Consider the following 24,574-nt stretch of genomic DNA (forward strand, 5'->3'; position numbering starts at 1 on the left):
CTCCCTGCCAGTTTCTCCAACATAGCAGAGCCCGCAAGGACATTACAGTAAATAGATCACACTTTTAGTTCTGCAATTATTATGGGTCTTACAATAAACAGTTTTCTCATTACATGTGAATTCAGATGCCACAATACATTGATCACAGATGTCACACATTCCACATCTAGTGGTACCCACTACTTTTGTATTGTCCAGTGTTCTCTGATTATCGCCTAATTCCTCTTTATAGGTGTGTACTAGCAGATCACGCAGATTTTTATTCTTTTTGAACGCAAAAAGAGGTTTTTCTAAGGCATTCTCCTCATCATGATTCAGGATATGCCAGTGTTTATTCACCACGTTCTTAATTTGGTTACTTATATTAGAAAATTTGCTAACAAACACCACCTTTTTCAAAGGACTCTTTTCTTTTTTTGTTTTCTGTATCAAGGCATCACGATCATAGAACCTTGCTCTCTTCAATGAGTGGGACAATAGTTGTTTGGGGTATCCTCTTTCTCTAAATTTCTTTTTAAGAACATCAGCATGTTTATAGTAGTCATTAATATCAGAACAATTCCTCCGCAAACGGAGGAATTGACTAAACGGTATGTTCTCTCTTTGTGACTTTGGGTGGAAGCTCGAAAAATGGAGAAGGGTGTTTTTCGCCATTGGTTTGGTGTAGAGTTCCACTGATAACACACCTTCAGAGTTCTTAATGGAGATGTCAAGAAAATCCACTTTTGTGGTACTATATGTATAGGTGAATTTAAGATTTGGGTCACCCAAATTGATCCAACTCAGAAACTCACCCAACAGCTCAATTGTGCCATCCCATATAAAAAAGATGTCATCAATGTAGCGGTACCAGCCCGCTACATTCTCAAAGAAAGGGGCCATCTCGTTCTCAATATGTTTAGACTCAAATTTCCCAACATAAAGACAGGCTGATGTCTTCTAACCTAACGTGCCCAAAGGGTAAAATTTCTTGACATAAAGTCTAATGCTGGTACCCTATCCCTTTGGTTTGTGGTCCCTCTCTCTTTTATTAGAGATCTTCGGTACGGTCCTTGTGGCTGGAGAGTTTTTTGTTCATTGTATCAATACTTATTGATTACGTGTAATGGATCACATTAAGACCTTTTGGGTTTAGCGACGACCAATTGCATCGTATCATTAACACGAAAAAGGGAAATAGAATTACGGTTGTGTCAGGCAAGGGAGAAAACTGGGGGAAATTATTGAACCTAAAAAAGAAGCTTATACGCACAGAAGCTCATGCAGACTTTCTAACAGAATATGTAAAATCGGGTATTATCCCAATTGGTCTGCAGGTTCGTAATGAGCCCGGTCTCTTCACAGAGAATAGAAAATTCCTGGAAACATGGACACTCATTTCTAACAGATGTAGTAGAGACTGGCTGCTCCTTATTATTGAGACTGCTCAAGGACTTATCATACTTGAGCAAGAAGAGATTGAGAAACTTGAAACAGAACTCAAAAACTGTCCTGCTTTAGAAGAGGCGAAGAAGAAATTAGCGGATATCAATAAAGATGTTGAAGGTTACAGTGATTATCTGTTAAATAAAAAAACGAATAAATTAAAAAAGGATATTGAACGTTTTTCTATAGAAAATGTATACCCCTACTTAAGAGAGAACTACTACCAGAGTAGAAATGACGGTAACTGGGATAGACCACAAAACCGGCCAATCTATTCCAGAGGGGGTAACAAACAAGTCACTTTTTCCGAAACATCAGGCTCCGGTAGTGAGGAGGAAGATTGTATCGATAATGAAATGGGTAGGAATGGACCTGACCAAAGTAATTTTTTAGAGTCACGCCCAAGGAGGGTGCAGAGGTACAACGGAAATCAGGGACGTGGCCAATTCAACCGGGGCCGACAACAGTACAACCGAGCACCTCCTCAGCAGGAATACATGAACACACGGAGCAAACAATACTGGAGACCAGCCAACTACCAGTAATTAATCTATCTAGCAAGGAGCTGAGCAGTGCAGAAATAGATATCCTTAGTAGGGGCTTTAGCTTTGTCCTCTCTACCAATCTAGATAAATTTCAACTAGAAAAGGACCTTCGGTCATTTTTTAGAAAAATAAGACTCACACGATTTTTTGAAAACAGAGAGAGTAGGGTCCATGAAAACATCTCTGGATTTAAACCTAAGTCTGTTTTCACACCTACTTTAGGTATGATGGGAAAAAACATTGAGGCCTTTGAGATGGCAGTCGAAAGTGGGATACATAGACTAATAGACAATGACAAGAAACCCAATTTTTTTAATATTTCCAAGGCTGAGAAAGAAGCATTGGAGAAACTGAAAAATGACAACTCTCTCACAATTAAGCCCGCGGACAAAGGAGGAGGAGTGGTAGTTTTTGACACTGCAAACTATGAGGAGAGGATGCTTCAGATGTTAGAGGTTAGGGAACACTATGCCCGTACAAATGTTAGTAGTCTCGCTAGAATATCCCGGGAGTGTTTGACCCTTTTAACCAATGCTAGGGATGAGGGTCATATCTGTGAAGAAGAGTTGAAATTCCTCAATAATACAGAACCAAAGACCCCTGCCATCTATGGCCTTCCAAAAGTCCATAAAGATAGGCAGAACCCCCCTATGCGGCCCATTGTAAGTAGTATCGACTCCCTACTTGAGCCGATAAGTAAATATGTAGATCATTTCCTGAGGCCTTTGGTCTGTAACCTTAAGTCTTATGTGAGGGATTCAGCTCACATTATCTCTCTTGTGGAAGAACTGCCATTTTGTGAAGAGACTCAGTGTCTAGTCACGATGGACATTGAGTCTCTTTACACCAATATTCCCCAGGCAGATACAGTTGAGGTGATTCATGACCTTCTATCCAATCAAGATCTGGAAGGGGCCAATAAAGATTTTATTGTTGAATGTGTACGACTCATTCTGACAAACAATGTTTTCCTTTTTAAAAATGAATATTTCAAACAACTGAAGGGGACCAGCATGGGGGCCACCTGTGCCCCTAGTCTGGCCTGTCTTTATGTTGGGAAATTTGAGTCTAAACATATTGAGAACGAGATGGCCCCTTTCTTTGAGAATGTAGCGGGCTGGTACCGCTACATTGATGACATCTTTTTTATATGGGATGGCACAATTGAGCTGTTGGGTGAGTTTCTGAGTTGGATCAATTTGGGTGACCCAAATCTTAAATTCACCTATACATATAGTACCACAAAAGTGGATTCTCTTGACATCTCCATTTAAAACTCTGAAGGTGTGTTATCAGTGGAACTCTACACCAAACCAATGGCGAACAACACCCTTCTCCATTTTTCGAGCTTCCACCCAAAGTCACAAAGAGAGAACATACCGTTTAGTCAATTCCTCCGTTTGAGGAGGAATTGTTCTGATATTAATGACTACTATAAACATGCTGATGTTCTTAAAAAGAAATTTAGAGAAATAGGATACCCCAAAAAACTATTGTCCCACTCATTGAAGAGAGCAAGGTTCTATGATCTTGATGCCTTGATACAGAAAACAAAAAAAGAAAAGAGTCCTTTGAAAAAGGTGGTGTTTGTTAGCAAATTTTCTAATATAAGTAACCAAATTAAGAACGTGGTGAATAAACACTGGCATATCCTGAATCATGATGAGGAGAATGCCTTAGAAAAACCTCTTTTTGCATTCAAAAAGAATAAAAATCTCCGTGATCTGCTAGTACACACCTATAAAGAGGAATTAGGCGATAATCAGAGAACACTGGACAATACAAAAGTAGTGGGTACCACTAGATGTGGAATGTGTAACATCTGTGATCAATGTATTGTGGCATCTGAATTCACATGTAATGAGAAAACTGTTTATTGTAAGACCCATAATAATTGCAGAACTAAAAGTGTGATCTATTTACTGGAATGTCCTTGCGGGCTCTGCTATGTTGGAGAAACTGGCAGGGAGGCAAGGGTCAGGCTCCAGGAACATAGATCTGCGATTAAAATGAAAAAGATCACTGCCCCAATTGTTCCACACTTCTTGGAAAAACAACATGGTGAAAATGAGTTCAGATGGTTCATACTGGAGAGAGTTAAAGTAGGAAAAAGAGGTGGGAACCTTGTTAATGTCCGCAAAAACAGAGAACAGTGGTATATCCCCCATTTAAATACAGTCAGACAGGGTCTTAATTCTCGTGAAGAATGGGATCGCATTATTGGGGGGGAAATAGGGTAGTTACGTCCTAATTTTCACCTCCATTTCTGTGTTTTTCCAATAAAAGCAAACATCAGTCTGTAACAATCTGCATGATCGAGCACTGACAGATATAGCCATGAGCTTTTTGGCTCTCATTATATAATTATATATGCACGGGGGGGGGAAACCCCTTTTCTTCACAAAACCTCTAGAACATATGTTTTTCGCTATAAAAATACTATATACTTTTAAGGAAAGGGTTAGACAAATATAGGCAAATGTGAATAGACAGTTATTCACATCCCTATTTGATTAACAACATCTATAATACTCATATAACCGGTTTTATAATGTACAACCGCTAACGCACGGGCGTAGCTTGCTTAAACGATATAGGGTCCTGTGTACGTCCCTATGAAGACCTATTTTCAGGTCTATTCAGAGTGTAGTCTCGCTGAGACTGTTGGACTACTAGTTGTCCGCTCTCTCTGTTTAGCAAGAGAATCTGCGTACTGTTGCGAAACGGGCGCCGCGCCCATGATGAAAAATGGCGCGGTGATACGAATATAAGCCGCACAGTGGCAGTGTGACGAGCTTCCATGAGGAGACGTGCAGATTGACTCGCGGGACGTTAACAGTGATACGATTTAAGGTATGTCAAACGCCTAGAAAGAATAGAGATAATATTGCCTTTTCTGTGCGTACGTTAAAGTAAGTACGGTTATTCTTCTGTCCGCAGAGGCCGTGTAAGGAAGAATCAGATTGAAAAAGGCCTGGAATACGTCAACATACTTATCTCTATATATACGCACATTAGATATATGTGTAAGTATTCCCCGCGTCCTTAATGACAATTCAAAGAGAAACGCTTTGAGTCTCTATGAATATTATTTCCACTGAATACAACTTTTGTTTTTCAGTGTATTTACAAATACGTCAAATTATATGGACGCCCGCATCAAAGCTGTGATCCAAGTACTATACCGCGTGTACTAGGGATTCTTAATGACCACGCTGTAAGTATTTAGTATGTAGTAATGTTCTTCTAGTGACCCTTAACAGTGTGCAGGTAATTAGACATATTGGTATTGTATTGTACTAGTAACACATCAGAGAGATAATAAGGATTAGACTGGTTCTTGACCCACTAGATGTCTCTGATTTATAACTAAGGGACTGGTCTGTGTAGGTAGACACAGACATAGATCGTCTTGTCCGTGCATAGGTAGATACAGACATAGAGCGTTTTTCTCGTGTATAACTGTATACACATTGTTGCTCTTTTCTCCCCATAGCTGCCGAGCAGTTTTTCGTGGAATCAGTCTAAAGTGAGAATTTCATTCCACTTAACAGATAGGAAGCACAAGTTCCCTACCTTGACGATTAGATCGTGACACAAGGTTAGTTAATGACGATTAATTGGTTGGAACTATGAGTATAGAATGAGTTCAAGTTCAAGTTAGAGCATTTATATAGCGCACTACTCACCCAGAGAGTCTCAAGGCGCTTGGGGAGGGGGTTCATTATTTGTCGAATAGCCAGGTTTTAAGTTCTTTTCTGAATGAGATGTGGTTTTGAGTAAGGCGGAGGTGAGAGGGGAGTGAGTTCCAGGTCTTGGCAGCCAGGAAGGAGAAGGATCTGCCACCCATGGTGGATTTTCGGATGCGCGGGACTGTGGCGAGGGTTTGATTAGACGATCTTAGTTGGCGGGTGGGTTTGTAGAAGGATAGTCGAGTGTTGAGGCATTCGGGTCCTAGGTTGTAGAGGGCCTTGTGTGCGTGGGTGAGAAGACGGAACGTAATTCTTTGGTTGACGGGAAGCCAGTGGAGGTCCTTTAGGTGTCCGGTGATGTGATCTCGGCGAGGGATGTCCAATATGAGTCTCGCTGATGAGTTTTGGATGCGTTGGAGTTTTTTCTGTAGTTTTGCTGTGATTCCGGCGTATAGTGTGTTACCATAATCCAGCCGACTCGTGACCAGTGCGTGGGTCACAGTCTGTCTTGTTTCGAGGGGGATCCAGCGGAAGATCTTTTTGAGGATGCAAAGTACGTTGAAGCAGGAGGATGAGACTGCGTTAATTTGTCTGGACATCGAGAGAGAGGAGTCTAGGATGAAGCCAAGGTTACGTGCGTGGTCTGTGGGAGTGGGTGCTGTGCCCAGAGCGGAAGGCCACCAGGAGTCGTCCCAGGCAGAGGGTGAGGATCCTAGGATGAGCACTTCAGTTTTGTCTGAATTGAGTTTTAGGCGGCTCTGTTTCATCCATTCGGCTACTTCTTTCATGCCTTCGTAAAGATTGGTTTTGGCGGTGTTAGGGTCTTTGGTGAGGGAAAGGATTAATTGGGTGTCGTCGGCGTAAGAGATGATGTTGAGGTTGTGTTGGCGTGCGATGGATGCGAGTGGGCTCATGTAAACATTAAAGAGGGTGGGACTAAGTGATGATCCTTGTGGTACTCCGCATATGACTTCTGTGGCTTCTGAGTTGAATGGAGGAAGTCGGACTCTTTGAGTTTTCCCGGCTAGGAACGAGATGATCCAGTCCAAGGCTTTTCCTTGTATGCCGATGTTGCTGAGGCGTTGTATAAGGGTACTGTGGCAGACCGTGTCGAAAGCGGCGGAAAGGTAGAGTAGAATGAGGGCCGCAGTTTCTCCGTTATCCAGTAGTGTTCGGATGTCGTCTGTCGCTGCAATGAGGGCCGTTTCGGTGCTGTGTTTGGCTCGAAATCCGGATTGAGATGGATCGAGGGAGTTGTTGGATTCAAGGAAGGCGGCGAGCTGGCTGTTGACGGCTTTCTCAATGACTTTGGCAGGGAATGGGAGGAGGGATATGGGTCGGTAGTTTTTAAGTTCAGAGGGGTCTGCTGTGGGTTTCTTCAAGAGGGCGCTGAGTTCGGCGTGTTTCCAGCTTTCTGGAAAGGTGGCAGTGTTGAACGAGCAGTTGATGACATCACGAAGATGGGGTGCGATGATGGAGTCAGCTTTGTTGAAGATGTGGTGGGGCAGGGGTCGGTTGGCGAGCCAGAGTGGATTGAGTTCATTAGGCGGATGGTGTCTTCAGTGGTTATTGTGTTCCAGGCGCTAAGGTAGTTAGTTGGCGGAGTGGTATCTGAGGGGTGTGGGGAGGATTGATCGTTGGGAGTGTTCTCGAAGCTGTTGTGGATGTCGGCGATTTTGTTGTAGAAGAAGGAGGATATCGCGTCGTAGAGGTCTCGGGAGGGGGTGATGTCGTTAGATGCTGCGGTGGGGTTGGTGAATTCTTTGACGATGTTGAAAAGTTCCTTGCTGTTGTGGGTGTTGGTGTCGAGACGATCCTTGAATGCTGATTTCTTGGCAGATCGAATCAGTTGATGGTGGTTGCGGGTGGCTGCTTTGAGGGTGGCCATGTTGTCGGTGGATGGGTTTTTTCTCCATGTTTTCTCCAGGGTGCGGCATAGTTTCTTGGATTTTTTGAGATCATCATTGAACCAGGAAGCCTTTTTGCTGGCTGATTTGATCTGGAGCTTTTTCAGGGGTGCTAATTCGTCAGCACTGTGGGTGATCCATTGCTTGAGATCGGTGGCCGCTTGGTTAGGGTCCAATGAGAGGGTGGGAGGATTTTGGTTGAGTGATGATAGGGGTTGGTCGGAGGTGATTTTGTTCCAGTTTCTCCGAGAAATGGGTTGTGGTCTGTTGTGTTTCAAGGTGGTTTTGAGGCTGAAGTGAACACAGCTGTGGTCCGTCCAATGGAGAACTGTGGTGCGATCGAAGGAAATGTGCTTGCTGGAGGTGAAGATAGGGTCGAGCGTGTGTCCGGCTACATGAGTGGGGATGTCAACAAGTTGTTTGAGTCCGAGATTGGCCAGGTTTTCCAGCAGGGTGGAGGTGTTGCTGTCGTGTTTGTTTTCAAGGTGGAAGTTGAGGTCTCCCAGCAGAATGTAGTTCTCTGAGGTGAGGGCATGTGGGTTGACGAAGTCGGTGATGTCATCACTGAATTGAGTGCAGGTTCCTGGAGGCCTGTAGATGAGGGTGCCTCTAAGTGTGGTCCTGGGGTCGGTGTGGATCTGAAAGTGGAGATGTTCGGCGGTTGCGAGATTGTCGTCGGAGCTGGTCGTGATTTTGATGGTGTTCCTATGGATGATGGCGATGCCTCCTCCTGTTTGGTTGGAGCGGTCTTTGCGGATAATCTTGTAGTCGTCCGGTATGGCTATGGCGATGTCGGGTGCTAATGATGTGTTCATCCATGTTTCTGTAAGGAAGGCGATGTCCGGTGACGCAGTGTCGAGTAGGTCCCAGAGTTCGGTAGCGTGTTTGTGGACCGAGCAGGTGTTAAGCAGGATGCACTTCAGGCGGTTAGAGTCGGAGCTGTGTATGGAGGAAGTGGATTTGGTGAAGGTTCTGAAGCAGTTGAACTTGCAGGAGAGGCAGACGAATGGGCCGTGGGTACGTCCTGGGGTGGCTTCGCAGCATTGTCGTGTGTGTCCGGGGTTGAGGGCGAGGAGAGTTGCGGCATCGTATGTGAGTCTAGTGGGCTGGGTACGGCGGGGGGCAGGGGGTCTGGTGCTGGGCGCGGTCCAGGCGCGGACGGGCGTAGATGGGCTTACCTTTGGCGCGCCTTCGGCACGTAAGGGGCGCGTGGACGCTGCGCGTGGGTGCATCTGACATAAATGGAGAAGTGGAGGGGGGCGGAGCGTGGGAGGGGCAGCTGGGAGGCGGGAGCGAGGTGCAGGGAGGGTTCAGGACGGGCCGAAAACAAGCAAATGGCCGTCAGGTAAACAAATGCTGCGAGGGTCTCCTACAGCAAGAGCTAGAATGGTAATGGAGCGCTATGGGGCAAGATAATTTCAGGGCAGCAGAGGAAGCGCTATAATAAGTAAAGCCAGAGAGCGCTGAAACAGTACAAATTGCGAAGCACACCACAGCCACAGTTCAAATCTAAATTGTTGTAGGCAGCAAGCAAGTACAAGGCACAGCAGCGTTGCAGAGCGCGGCGCGGTTATGTAAATAAATAATTTAATATGCGAGCCTGAAATCAGCCGTGTGGTACGATGCCAGGAGAGGAGAGGAGGTGGGGGAGCGACCACTTCTGGAGGCAGCAGGGCGGTCACAGCTTCTCACGAGGATCTGCGCAGCCTGTATCTCTGTGGGTGGGAGGGGCAGCTGGGAGGCGGGAGCGAGGTGCAGAGAGGGTTCAGGACGGGCCGAAAACAAGCAAATGGCCGTCAAGTAAACAAATGCTGCGAGGGTCTCCTACAGCAAGAGCTAGAATGGTAATGGAGCGCTATGGGGCAAGATAATTTCAGGGCAGCAGAGGAAGCGCTATAATAAGTAAAGCCAGAGAGCGCTGAAACAGTACAAATTGCGAAGCACACCACAGCCACAGTTCAAATCTAAATTGTTGTAGGCAGCAAGCAAGTACAAGGCACAGCAGCGTTGCAGAGCGCGGCGCGGTTATGTAAATAAATAATTTAATATGCGAGCCTGAAATCAGCCGTGTGGTACGATGCCAGGAGAGGAGAGGAGGTGGGGGAGCGACCACTTCTGGAGGCAGCAGGGCGGTCATGAGGAATGGTCGGGCCTTGGGGAGATTATCTTTTACATGTTGTATGGGCTAACATTTGCTAACCAGGATGAACCATGTTGAACAAGTTGATATAACTGAACATCTTGACCTATGCTGAAGTAATGAGATACTGCAATGCAATATAATATCATAATTGGAATGTTAAAAAGTTACGAAAGTGCAAAACTTTGCCATTAGAAAATATCATCATAGGACCAATGGTTGGTGTTGCTTGACTGTGGAGAAAATAACATATAGGCATACTTGTATATAGGCTGTGTAAATAAGAATATGTTGTCACTATGTGCTATTCTTGTAGCTGTGAAATGTTAGAATGTGTTAATGGTTGAAATGCTGTCAGGTAATTCGGAGCAATAGCTGTGTTACACAAGTATTGACATTTCGGTTTATCTTTTGTTACAGGGCAGGTTTTAATTATGTCATAGTAAAAGTACTAAGACATATTTTATCTAATTTCAGATATCTTGGGAAGACAGTCAATATTTCCTGATGAAGACGGCGATATATTAACTGTCCGTCGAAACGCGTCGAAATTAGAAATTAAGGGAATAATATTACTTATGTTCGAGGCATGTGGGCTGCTAAATTCATATCTATTGCATAGATCGCCGCCTAGTGTTGGGTCCGGATGATCGCACATTGTTGTCCTGGAAGAGTCTTCGAAGTATCACGAGATAGGTGGCTCCTCCCCTGGACTACAGTGCGCATGGGCATCGACTCCATCCCCAGATTGTTTTTTTCCGCCATTGGGTTCGGATGTGATTTCGACGTCTCCTGTCGGAATCGGTAAAAACAGTTCTCTGAAGGCCAAAAGGCTTTCTAACCTCGTCGGTATTGTTGGCGTTCGGTTCTCGTGTATACTCCAACTCTTCGAGTCGGTTTTCTGAGGAGTCGCGTGACTCTTCGGTCATCGAGGCCCTTCGACGCAGCAAGACCCCGACGATACTACAATGGAACGAAGTCCATTCAAAAAGTGTCCCGTGTGCGGTTCGAAATACCCGTACATCGACGTGCATCCTGTATGCAACAAGTGCCTGTCGCTGGACCACAACGAGGCCAACTGTATGGCCTGTTCGAAATTCAGGTCGAAAAAGACGCTCAAGATTCGGCGCGTGGCGCGCCTCGAGGCCCAGCGATCGGCGCCGGCACCTATGGACATCTTCAACGACCCCGAAGCAGACGACCAAGAGCTTCAGCTTCAGATCTCGCCTCCATCGGCGGAGGTCGAGGCCGACTACGGAGATGCCGTTGAGGGCCTGGACCTAGAAGAATACGTCGAGGAGGTAGGGGACGACGAGGAGGTTTATGGGGCCGGAGGAGATAGCTCGGAGGAAGAACTATGCCCCGTCCGTACTATAACTAAGGCTCAGGTCACGGGATCGCCACTCGGCCTTACCCACGACCCTCACCCTAAGTCCTCGGCCCCGCCTTCTGGCCCGGCTACAGACATTTCAGCAGAGCCTCCGTTACTGAAAACGAAACCGAAACCGAAACCATCGGCTTCGACATCGTCTAAGATGGCCGACACACCATCGAAACCAAAGACGGCAGAGACAACTTCGAAACCGTCGTCTTCGGAGGCTTCGAAGCCGAAAAAGGCTGTCGAACACGATAAGGCACCCAAAGGGGCCAAGGAGGCCGGCTCGAAGAAGGTCGTCGAGCACGTGTCGAGTAAGGTGGTGGAGCCGAAGTCGAAGAAGACTGTCGAGACCCCTTCACCCAAGACTACCGCGCCCACGGGCAAACAGCCAGTCGAAGTGGCGTCGGCGAAGGCCACCGAGCCGAAGTCTGGAACCACGACGCAAAGGGAAAAATCTGCCGATCCAAGGCCTTCGGCGTCGACGCCTACGGCCAAGACAGGGGACCGGAGCCTTGCTGTCGAGGGTGCGTCCGCACCCAAACAGAAGTCGTCGACGCTCGGATCATCACCTGGTGGTGGATCGATGCCCTCGGTCGGATCGACGAAGCCGTCCGCTTCTTTTACTAAGCAGGTCGCGGACTCCCTGAAGAGGATACGGGACAAGGCGGCGGAGCCGAAAATGCCCTCGGTACCGAAGGCCACTGTTCCACCGAAGAAGACTTCGACGCCGATCCTCTATACTCTGCCGCCGAAGGTGGCGCCGAAGGCTTTCGCACCTCGTACGGTGCCCGATGACTCAGAAGGGCTGCGGCAGACTCAGCGTAGTGGAAGCTCTGCTCGACCACTTTCACAGGACGATGAATCGGAGCATTTTATCGACGCCGACACGGGCAAATTAATGCTCTACAAGAGGAAAATTACATCCCAGCCAGTGGAATCCTATGTAATCCCTCTAAAAAAGAAGAGGCCTGCACCAGATACTCCAGAGCTTGTGGAACCCATTCCTCAACAGCCTAGGAGGAGTCCAACACCTTCACCCACTTACTCAGATGGGGATGGAAATGAACAGAATGAGGAGTATAGCTTCCCTGCCAATAACGACCCTGATGAGCAGCAGGACTCATGGGTAGACACTGGTGACCAGGGTGATCAACAGGTGGTTGGTGACCCACAGCTTTATGGGATAAAGACTTCGCCTACTGAAGACTCTGCGGCATTTAATGCCTTAATTGAACGGGCAGCTGCAAATCACAAGGTGGAGATGCATGCCGACCCTGTGGAAGTGGACTTTTTGTTTGATACCTTCTCTGCATCGGAAAAGACTGTTAAAACACTGCCAATGCTTAAAGGGGTTCTCAAGCATGCCACTGACATTTTCAAAGAACCCATCAGGGCAAGGGTGGTCAACCCACGTATAGAAAAGAAATCCAGACCGGCACCTGGGGACCCTGCTTATATACGAGGCCAGTTGCCTCTAGACTCTTTGGTCGTCTCCAATGCCCGCAAGAGGGCGAATTCACAGACAACGGGTGAAGCTCCTCCCCCGGACAAAGAGTCAAAAGTGCTGGAGGCAGGGGGCAAAAGGGTGGCAGCGCAGGCAGCGAACATATGGCGCATATCCAATACACAAGCCCTGTTGGCTAGATATGATAGGGCGCATTATGACACCTTGGAACAGCTTTTGCAGCACCTTCCAAACCAGTTCAAAGAAGGAGCTGAACTGTTAATCCAGGAGGGCAAGCTTATTTCTAATGCTGCGATTAAATGTGTGCTTGATGTTGCAGATACAGCAGCACGGGCGGTGAACACTAGTGTTATGTTAAGGCGTCAGGCATGGCTCCGCATCTCAGGGTTCAAGCCCGAGATCCAAACAACTATCCTCAACCAACCCGTCAATCCAGACAGACTGTTTGGCCCGGAGGTTGACACCACCCTTGAGACGATTAAAAAGGACACTGAGACGGCTAAGTCCATGGGTGCACTTCAGTCTCAGCAATACAGGGGCAACGCTTTTCGTCGCTCAAGTACAAGAGGTGTTATGTGGAAAAGTAAATTTTGCCATGTTCTGTGTCCCTACGCGTCATCCATCATATGTTATCTGTACATGATTAATATGCATATGTATTCCCTATGTTCGATTAAAGACGCAATTACAGTTGTGTCCACCTCTAGTATGCCAGTTTCCAGTTCTCGTGAATACTACGAATATCAGGCCCATGTGAAGTTACGTTGCCACGTTTCTCAGTGTGCACGTTATTCCATTGTAAAGTCCCCGTTTCTAGGCCTCAGAAGGGCCTGGACACCAGATTCAGCTCCTGTCTCCTGTCTCCTGACGCCTCGCTGAGGAGCGATACAGCCCCCACCTGTATCCTCGACCCTTCACTTACTTCCTGCCTCGCAGTGCCCGGCTCAGCCTGGCTCTGCCTCTGAGTCTGCCAAGAGTATGTTATGATTCCAGTTATCAGTTCAGTCCTCCTTCTCTGCATTCCTAAAGCTACTGAACTGCATCAATAGTTTCCGTCATTGTCTAGCCTTTACGTCTCCACGTTAGAGAAATACTGCATTTTAATGGTCATTTAATATTCTTCATCACGCACTACATATAGAATAATGCATGCTCCAGTCTTAGAGTCCGTTAGCCTCTCCCCTCCTGACTCTTAGTTCATATCAACATGTTCTCTAAACATCAGATACTAGATACTGCTTAGGTACATGTCGCCCTGACTCTCCAGACTTCAGTCTCTGCTCCTAGCACAGAGTTCGAAGCCCCCAGCTTCTCCTAGTAACACGTCATCGCCAGTTTGCGCGCACCATTAGGTCAGAGGTCCCGGCTCCTTAGGTACCCCCCTCCATGTTTCCGCCCCATTCATGACATATTCTGTTACGTTTGCATCACATGTCTATGTATACGCCTCTGTTACACCTACTTTCACCCTTATCTTTCGCGACTGCTATTGACCACACCCACTGCTACGCCTATTGCAATGTAATGCTATGTGTTTGCGTTATGTATATATGATCGTGCACTGTTATTGAAAAGTTGCTCCTTGTCCCGATTCTGCCCCCGGCAGCGCTGCCATCCTATTCCTGTGCAGGTTGTCCTGTTCCTGTCCTTTATGCTGTAATAAACCTGCAAACTCCTACTACCTCGAATCTTGACTCTTATTTTATTGAGCTATCTGTTATTCATTTATGCATTTAAAAAGAGAGGTATTATTTATTTATTTACCACATAATGGCGCCCGAATAGGGACTTGCCCTTTCCCCACGCGCCGGTGAAGCCACGCCGGCCCCCTGACCCTCTGCAGCCGTGACGGAACCATACCGTGCACGTGCAGATATTTCTGCTTCAAGTATCCCTCAGGCCCATGGAGGAGACGGAGGTGGCGGTCCAGCATCCAGACGAGGCGGTGGAGGAACGCGGCGAGTCCCGACCAGAGCCCAAGCCGAGAGTCCAAGGTCCGAGGTATCCGGAGGCCCACCCGTAACAGAAGTCCGAAGTTCGTCTGTCTGGCGTCGAAGCAGTCCAGCCCAGTCCGAGGCCTTCCGTTCTTGCTGCCCGGTGAGTACCGTTGCTGGGGTAGTATCTAGACAGGGTCAATCTAATTGACTCTGGTCCGTGGGTTGGTGGTACACAGACCCACAAACGAAGTGTCCACTTCGGTGGATGCGGGTCCTGACGTGTCTCTGTATGAGACCGGTAAGTTTCGTACTGTTTCAGCAGTGCATCTGGTTTCTGCTCTAGTCAGTTCTGTTCTCGAGAAAATTCATGTATTCTGTTTCCCGTATTCCAGGTAGTATTCTGTTCGAACTGTTATTCTGAATGTTATTCATGTATTTTAATGTCGTGGTATGAGTGCGAAGTAATTATCGTGTTTTATTGTGTATTGTGTTGTGTCCAGGTTATAGATCAGTCATGCCGCTCTTTTCAAAACTGCGTCAGTTAAAAACCAGAAAAGGTCTGCTAGAAGCAGCAGTTCCTGTCCCGCCTAGGGACAGTCCAGGTCATTTTATGTATCAGAAGCATGGCATAAGCGCCATATTGTATCTAGATTTATGGGTAGAGTATACCAAACAGTTAGAGGAAAAGTATAGATGGCCCGTATCGGGTACATGGGATGCCGAGTGCATCATGAGAGTAGAAGAAGCATTATGGAAAAAGAAAGCCAGACAGTCACAGAAAGATGCCATTGAGTTATGGCGCAAAGAATCTCATAAAAGAACCGAAAAAGAAATCAGAAAGTCAGAATTAAGTAGAGAATCCTTAGAACGAGCCCAAGAAAGGGAATTAATCGAGATAGGTGAACGAGTCAAAACCGAACAGTCAGACAGACAGAGGCATGCTCTTATTAAGGGTATGTATCCTCTTCTTGCCGAGGGCTTGCCACAAGCGACCCCGGAGGCATCCAGCAATTTCCCGCCACCATTAGTTCCGACCAAGCTACGTCACAAACCGACCGCAGCTGATATTTTAATTTCGTCCTATTTGGACGACACAGTCCCAGAATATGCAAATCCTGTTCCGCCAGTCCCTGTAAATCAGGCACTTCCCGCTCCTCCAGACACCGGAGTACCTGTTACGGTACCCCCGGTCCAGCCCGCTATACAAGTCCAGCCTGCATTTCCATTTCCCACTCTGCCAGGACGAAGAGCATCAGTAGACGACTCTAGTTTAGGGGCCGCAGGGGGAGGTACTCCTCAAACCCCGCCGCCACACAAGCGTTTAACGTTAGCCGAATTACATGCACAAGCATCACAGCGTACGCCCAGGCATCAGTCTGTTGCAGAAATAAGAAAAGCCCTTAATGAATGTGGCTATGATCCAGTCCCAGGCGAGGATAGTATGGTTTTATATTCATTACGCGTAAGAAAGGTGACCGAGTATCTAGTCACCCTACCAGATATGAAAGAAGATCTAGACAGAGTATATCGTTTCATCCGTACCGGGAATGATCCAGAAAGTATTAGTGATGTCATGTGCCAAAGAAAAGCTGAAGTCCAGCTCATGCTATTAAAGTTTCTGATTAATTGTCTAATACGAGAACAAGATTATCCGACCAAAGATCAAGCCGAAATGAGAACCCTGACAAAGTGGAGTGATAATATAGCCGAGGGTAAGCACAGAACCATCAGTAGTATAGAGAGTATGTATAAGAAGATTCGTAAAGAAATAATAAGGATACACGAACAACGTAAAGCAGCACAAGTAAGCGAGAAAGAAAGTAACTCTGATACTGAAGAGGTAGAGGACGAGAATCCCGACAGAATAGCGTATGTAGGAAAATCTAGATTTCCAGATCGCCATTTGCGCCTAGAACACAAGTCAATTTTTCACCATCCAGCACCAGAACAAGGTTCTCTAGAACAAGTATTTCAAGCTACCGATCACATTCTGAAATCGCGAATCGGTTATAGTGAGTTAAGTACTATGCATGAACAAGAACTAGTCCGATCAGCAGTCCGATGGATTACTGATTCTACCACTTTTCCAGACGAAATAGTGGCACAAATGTTTCTGAAATTGCCCCCAGCCGAGCAACGACTGGCAGGTATGTATATGATCCAGCACCTCATTACATTGTATGAGGGTCAACATTCTGATCCAGGTCCGTTACACGATGTCCTGAATGAGTTACTCCAGTATAAATGGAAAGGTTTAGGTACCGATTTAATTAGTGTCATTCTAGAACAGCGCCACAAACATAGAACGTTTTTGAACCCGCATTTTGTTCATGTCTCACCCCCAGAAAGTAAACCCTTTTACATAGACAGACAGAATCCGTTAAGAGAAGTACATCCAGTTAAGACAGACGGTGGTGAAATGCAACGAGTGTTTGTTTACACCCCGATCACAAAGATGGAACTCTTAGAGATGAAAAAGTTAATTCCCTGTCATGATAAAGATCCAGCAGGGTTCCACCGAGAATTAAAAGACATGCTCCGTATGGGAGAATACACGTATCCAGATATCATTAAAATGTTAAAAGTCTTGTTGCCCGCAGGGGTATATGAGAAACTCAAGGAAAAAGAATGGGAGGTGGGAGAGAAAAAGATCGATTGGGCAGTTCTAGAAGCCGAAGACAAGGCACGAGTACCAGGTACCGGTCTTGGAGATAAATGTAAAGAATTACCAGAATTGTTAATACAAGTTTTACCCAGATTATTGACAACTAGAAAGGAAGACTGGGATGCAATCTCAGCCTGTAAACAGAAACAAGACGAAGATATTAGTGATTATTATTCCAGATTTGAGAAATGTTTTACCATAAACAGTGGCCTCAAGACAAGTAGCGAGTCATACCCTCATCTTTTTGTTACTAAACTAGTCGAGAATTCAAGTCCACAAATTAAAAATCGAGTTTTGAAAGTCGAAAGTACCTGGCAAGCTAATACCCCGTCCCAGATGTTACAGATGCTCCAATATCACCAGAATAGAATCAGAGAAGAACAAGATCACGAGAGAAAACGTATGAAAGACACGAAAATGAAAGTACTAGTTGCACAATCTGTTCCTCAAGACAGTCAGAAGAGGGGTCCGAATCAAGCCAGTCATCCTGCAGCTCCCGTTAAAGGGAACTGCAATTATTGTAAACAGCCAGGTCATTTTATAAACGAGTGTGCAGTTCTGAAACACAACATAGCTACCGGTAAGACTAAAGAAAGACCACGTCCGCCTAGACAAGAACAAGTTTCACAGACTCCGCAGTCACAGAATGCACCACAGACAGTTACAGCTCCGCAGCCTATCGCTGCAACACAGCATGTTACACAGCAGATGTACCAGTATGCACAGTCTGAGTATCCAGAGTATCAGCCATATTCATGAAACAGCCTAGAGAGGGAGGTAGGCTTGCCTCTCATCGAGATACCTGTAGATCAAGAAGGTCCCTATGTTCATAGTCAAGTATTAGGGAAAGATAGAAGGTTTCTGATTGATACAGGGGCAAGTAGGACCACTATAAGTCACGCCGAAGTTCCAGGGGCTCCGCTCTCAGGCTCAAGAAATGTTTCCCTTGGATTTTCAGGAAAACCTATCGTAAATGAAATTTCAAAGCCAGTTACTCTAGAAGTAGGTCCATTGTCCCGCACTACTGATCTGTTACTTACTAAGTCATGTCCAGAGAATCTATTAGGCATTAAGACACTGAAAGAGTTAGGTGCAGTTATATGCTGTTCCCCAGAGGGAATACGATTGTTCCTACGTGACTTCAAGGGTCACTATGTATTACGAGATTTTGATCCAAGATTGTCCAATGTTCCGCAGCATCTATGGGCGCAAGGTCCAACTGATGTTGGCTTTATGCAAATCACACCCCATCGTGTGACTCTCAAGCCAGGTGTAGTCCTGCCACGAATCAGACAGTACAGATTGCCACCTGAGGCGGTAGCAGCCTTATCCAAAATTATTGACGAGCTCATGGCTCAAGGAGTAGTTGTAGAAACTGACTCCAATGTATGTAATTCTCCGGTCATTCCAGTCATGAAACGTACTGATCCAAAAGCACCTCCAGTATATCGTTTAGTGATTGATCTCCGAGAACTTAATAAATGTATTATTCCCCAGTATCCAGTTGTCCCAGATATCTCTTCCCTATTGACAGCCATTGATTCCGAAGCCTCATTTTTTACAGTCATAGACCTCAAGAACGCGTTTTTTAGTGTCCCCATTCATCCAGACAGCCAGTTCCTTTTCGGATTTTGTTTAAATGGAAGGAGCTATATGTTCACACGCGCTCCTCAAGGTTTCACAGAAAGTCCTAGTATTTACAGTCAAGCACTCAAGAGACAACTAGACAACATTCACATGCCAACTGACACTGCCCTGCTCCAGTATGTCGATGATCTACTGATCACAGCCCGTTCAGAATGTGCTTGCGAGCGAGCATCACTTACAGTCTTGTATTTCCTTGCCGAGATGGGACACAAGGTGTCCCCTTCGAAGCTTCAATTCTGTGTCCAGCAAGTGGTCTACTTAGGACACTTACTGTCCAAGAGGGGTAGGCAGTTGACACCAGACCGTATCCAGTTAATAGCGAGTCTTCCCCAGCCCAAGACCCAGAAGGAGGTACGTGCTTTTATCGGCCTTACTTCTTATTGCAGACAATGGATTCCTCAGTATGCATTTCTAGCCAAGCCACTGATACAGTTAACGACACAGGAGGTAGCCGTATCGACTGTCCTCCCTTGGACATCTGAACATACACTCAGTTTCAATGAGTTAAAGAAAGCCCTATGTCAAGCCCCGGTTCTAGCAACACCGAACTACAGTAAGTCTTTTACACTTTTCGTCACAGAACGTGAAGGTACAGCATTATCTGTCCTCACACAAGATCAAGCAGGACAATACAAGCCCTGTGCTTATTTTTCGAGCACATTAGATCCTGTAGCCCAGGCTCTGCCTGCGTGCCTCAAGTCAGTTGCAGCAGCAGCACTAGCTATCAGACAAAGTGATTCCATAGTCTTAGGACATTCCCTGACAGTACAAGTTCCACACTCCGTGGAAGTTCTTTTAAACCGAACACAAACTCAGTACTTGACAATTGCACGTTTAACAGGTTATGAATTGACACTGTTCCAGCCACACATAGAAATCAGACGCTGCAACGTTTTAAATCCTGCTACACTATTACCATCAGTTATTTCGAATTCTGCCACACACGACTGTGTGGAAATAGTTAATATCATGACCAAGCCAAGACAAGATCTGACAGATATTCCATTACCAGATCCCGACCTGACACTTTATGTGGATGGTTCATGCATGAGAACTAATACAGGAGAACTAGTGGCCGCGTATGCAGTGACTACTGACACTGAAGTTATTGAAACCCACCGTATTGACACCCTGTCTGCTCAAGCAGCAGAGCTAGTTGCTCTGACACAAGCCTGCATACACGCCAAGAACCTGAAAGTTAATGTTTACACGGATTCACGTTACGCATTTGGAGTTGTACACGACTTCGGAGTGCTCTGGCAGGAGAGAGGTTTCATGACTTCTCATGGAACCAAGATTCAGCATGGTCTCCTCATTCAGGCTCTGTTAGATGCAATACATTTACCGACATCCATTGCTATCATGAAATGCAAAGCACATACGAAAGTTACTGACATTATTTCCCAGGGTAATGATCTAGCAGATCGCACAGCCAAGCTTACAGCTCAGACACCAGACATTCCAGTAAATAAGACACCGACACACATTCAAGATCCGACTACATGTATGACAGTTAAAGACCCTACTCAAGATGTCATAGATATCCAGTTACATGCTACTCCCGATGAAATCAAGAAATGGTCTGAACAAGGAGGGGTCCAGACAGGTCAGGGATGGGTAACAAAGGGTAGAGCCACATGGTTTCTCCCCGACTCTATGGTTCAAGTCATTATTAATACCGCACATAGTCCAGCACATTTAGGAGAAAAAGCTATGTTAGACAGTATCCAGAATATTTGGTTCAACAAGCATTTACGAGCTGCAGCCAAGCAGAAAGTCTGTACCTGTATGATATGTTGCCAGTTTAATCCAGGTAAAAGTGTCCCGGTGGAACAAGGTGGATTCCAGCCCCCTGACCACCCTTTTGAAGTCCTCCAGATGGATTACATTCAGATGGAGCGATGTCGAGGTTTCAAGTATGTCCTTGTAGTTGTATGCGCTTTGTCCAGGTGGACGGAGGCATATCCAGTGCCAGATTACACAGCCGCGACCACTGCCAAGCAGTTGGTTCGTGAGTTCTTCCCCCGTTACGGACTCCCTAGAGTCGTATATTCTGACAAAGGCCAGCCATTCTCATCTGAACTCATGAAGCACGTTTCCCTATTGTTAGGATACCAGTGGAAGTTCCATTGTGTACGCCATCCTGAAGCAGCCGGTCTCGTAGAGAGACATAATCAGACTTTGAAAATCCGTATTGCAAAAGTCTGTCAAGAGAAAGGTGTAGACTGGCTAGTAGCTCTGCCAGTTGCTCTGTTCTACATGCGCATGGTCGCACATTCCAGATCAGGTCTGTCCCCGTACGAGGTCGTATTCGGCCGCCCCCCAAATATGTGGGGTACTCCTAGACCCCGAAGTATTACCGATGTTTCAAGTAATATGCTGACAGATTACCTAGCTTCCTTGATGTCTACCCTCAACTCTTGTCGTTCACAGGTTGCTGCCGCATTTCCAGACAATACCGAGGTGTCACCGCATGAAATCGTTCCAGGATCCATGGTCCTAGTGCGTAATTTCGACCGCTCAAGTCCGCTGGAGCCTCGCTGGAAGGAGCCCCGACAGGTCCTCCTGGCCACCCGTACAGCCGTGAAGTTGGAGGGACGCAAAGGCTGGGTGCATCTTTCGCATATAAAGAAATTTTATGGATTGAAGCCAGTCTCAAAGAACATTTCCCAGGATTCTAAGGACTTCCAAAGTACTATTCTTAAGGACTGTCCCGCAAAAGACAATGTTACTGCACCCTCCCTGTTAGAGGAAACTCCGCAACAGGAGTATAAACTCAAGTTAAGGTCTAGTAAAATAAGTCAGCCAGTTTGATTGTCTAAGTCCTCCCCTAGGTGAAACGGTTAGACTGTTTCTGACATGTATAAAATAGACCCCCATAGTGAGAGAGTTAGTCAAAACTCAATCCGATGTATCGTTTTTCTATGTTTCATATTATTTCTCAGTATTATGATTTCCTGCACCAGTTATGCATTTTACCTGTATTTTCCAGTTTCTCATATAAATGAGTCTTCTAATGCTACAGTAGAGCACACGTTTAGTGATCTGCCTCCTCATGAACTCTCTTACCGCCTCGCTATGCGTAATAATTCTTTCATCCGCATGTTACATTATTCACACCAGACCAGCAATGCCACAAATTGTTGGGTGTGTGGTCGACTCCCCCCTTTCAAGACACCGAAGGGAGTTCTGCCACTTTTTCCTTATCCATTTTCACATAATGGTTCGTGTGGAGCATGGTCCACGTTAACGTCATCCTCAACAGATATGTCTTTTCTTAACAGTACATGTTTCCCAGACAAGCAAGGTCTTCCCCACAGAACAGGGTTAGATCTAGAAAACGAAGTTTACAACTTAGGTAATTATTCTTCAAATTTCATGGTCCTGAATGTTCAGTCTGATTCCACTCCAGACTTACCTGCTATTTCAGTACTACCAGTCAAAGGCGAATTATGTGTTAGAAATAATGGTTCCGTACATGTAGGACATAGTGATTGTACTACTATTGTCAAATATAGTGACAGTGGGAAATCTATTTTCAAAGCTTCACGCCATTCTTATTTTATTTGTGGTCAGACCGCATATGTTCGTCTGCCCCTCGATTGGGAGGGAACCTGTTACATTGCCTTCTTACTGCCACCAGTTTTCCTAGCCCCATCTGATTATCATAGAAACACACATCTAGTACACCTTAGACATAGAAGGGAGTCCCCCATTGTCGATTATACTGAAACTGCTCTAGAACAGTATACAGATTTCAATAGAGGTTTCTTCTTCTTTATAGGACCTATCCAGAATAGTAAGCTAATCCGTAGGTTAACCAGAACCCTTGAAGTAGTAGTCAATGAGACTGCCTCTGCTCTAGGTAACTTAACTGAAGAGCAATCTGCTATGAGATTTGTCGTTTTACAGAATCGTCTCGTCCTTGACGTCATATTGGCCGATAGGGGCGGGGCCTGTAGAGTCATCGGATCTAGTTGCTGCATTTTCATTCCAAATAACGCGCCGTCTGTTTATTCAGCTATAACCAGACTCCATAAAATTGCCCATCTGTTACACCAAGATCCAGGCACCTGGACATGGTCCGGTTGGTTCTGGAATATAATTTCCGCTTGGGGATGGAAAGTCTTGTCCTTTCTAGGTATTGCAGTAGCGATCATATTCAGCTGCTGCCTCTGTATACAATGTGGCCCTGCGATTTGCGGCATTTGTGCTACCTCTTGTATTCCTAGTCCCAAGCCCCGTTCTAAAACACGTTCCCAGAAAATTCGAGACGAGCAAATGATACTGTATGAAATGATAGATGGTATCATGAATATTGATGTTTCCTGATGGAAACGTAGTGACAAGGAGGGAATGTGGAAAAGTAAATTTTGCCATGTTCTGTGTCCCTACGCGTCATCCATCATATGTTATCTGTACATGATTAATATGCATATGTATTCCCTATGTTCGATTAAAGACGCAATTACAGTTGTGTCCACCTCTAGTATGCCAGTTTCCAGTTCTCGTGAATACTACGAATATCAGGCCCATGTGAAGTTACGTTGCCACGTTTCTCAGTGTGCACGTTATTCCATTGTAAAGTCCCCGTTTCTAGGCCTCAGAAGGGCCTGGACACCAGATTCAGCTCCTGTCTCCTGTCTCCTGACGCCTCGCTGAGGAGCGATACAGCCCCCACCTGTATCCTCGACCCTTCACTTACTTCCTGCCTCGCAGTGCCCGGCTCAGCCTGGCTCTGCCTCTGAGTCTGCCAAGAGTATGTTATGATTCCAGTTATCAGTTCAGTCCTCCTTCTCTGCATTCCTAAAGCTACTGAACTGCATCAATAGTTTCCGTCATTGTCTAGCCTTTACGTCTCCACGTTAGAGAAATACTGCATTTTAATGGTCATTTAATATTCTTCATCACGCACTACATATAGAATAATGCATGCTCCAGTCTTAGAGTCCGTTAGCCTCTCCCCTCCTGACTCTTAGTTCATATCAACATGTTCTCTAAACATCAGATACTAGATACTGCTTAGGTACATGTCGCCCTGACTCTCCAGACTTCAGTCTCTGCTCCTAGCACAGAGTTCGAAGCCCCCAGCTTCTCCTAGTAACACGTCATCGCCAGTTTGCGCGCACCATTAGGTCAGAGGTCCCGGCTCCTTAGGTACCCCCCTCCATGTTTCCGCCCCATTCATGACATATTCTGTTACGTTTGCATCACATGTCTATGTATACGCCTCTGTTACACCTACTTTCACCCTTATCTTTCGCAACTGCTATTGACCACACCCACTGCTACGCCTATTGCAATGTAATGCTATGTGTTTGCGTTATGTATATATGATCGTGCACTGTTATTGAAAAGTTGCTCCTTGTCCCGATTCTGCCCCCGGCAGCGCTGCCATCCTATTCCTGTGCAGGTTGTCCTGTTCCTGTCCTTTATGCTGTAATAAACCTGCAAACTCCTACTACCTCGAATCTTGACTCTTATTTTATTGAGCTATCTGTTATTCATTTATGCATTTAAAAAGAGAGGTATTATTTATTTATTTACCACAGTTACCAGAGGACACTTGGCACAGCAGACAAGTTTCAATAGAGGAGGTGCCCAGGCCTCTTACCCCAAACAGAATAGGGGTGGTTACAGAGGAAACAGCGCCAAGGGCAGAGGCAGAGGCAACAATAGTTCCCGTTCCTCAGCTGCCAACAAACAGTGACTCCCTGTCACTGCCCCCGACCATCCAACACCTGTCGGGGGGAGACTCCAACAGTTCCTGCCA

General features: G+C 46.0%; 1 protein-coding gene across 1 annotated transcript in view; it reads left to right on the forward strand.

Moving 5' to 3' along the window:
- The first annotated feature begins 11,244 nt into the window (after positions 1 to 11,244).
- The window catches only part of LOC144805535 (uncharacterized), a 64,256-nt gene continuing 50,926 nt past the window's right edge, over positions 11,245 to 24,574 (forward strand). The window contains exon 1 of the mRNA XM_078672070.1: positions 11,245 to 12,164. Within this exon, the coding sequence (XP_078528196.1) occupies positions 11,245 to 12,164 (920 nt within the window). The remainder of the gene's footprint in view (positions 12,165 to 24,574) is intronic.

The sequence above is a fragment of the Lissotriton helveticus genome, assembly GCF_964261635.1.
Source record: "Lissotriton helveticus chromosome 1_1 unlocalized genomic scaffold, aLisHel1.1 SUPER_1_unloc_14, whole genome shotgun sequence".
Taxonomy (NCBI): Eukaryota; Metazoa; Chordata; class Amphibia; order Caudata; family Salamandridae; genus Lissotriton; species Lissotriton helveticus.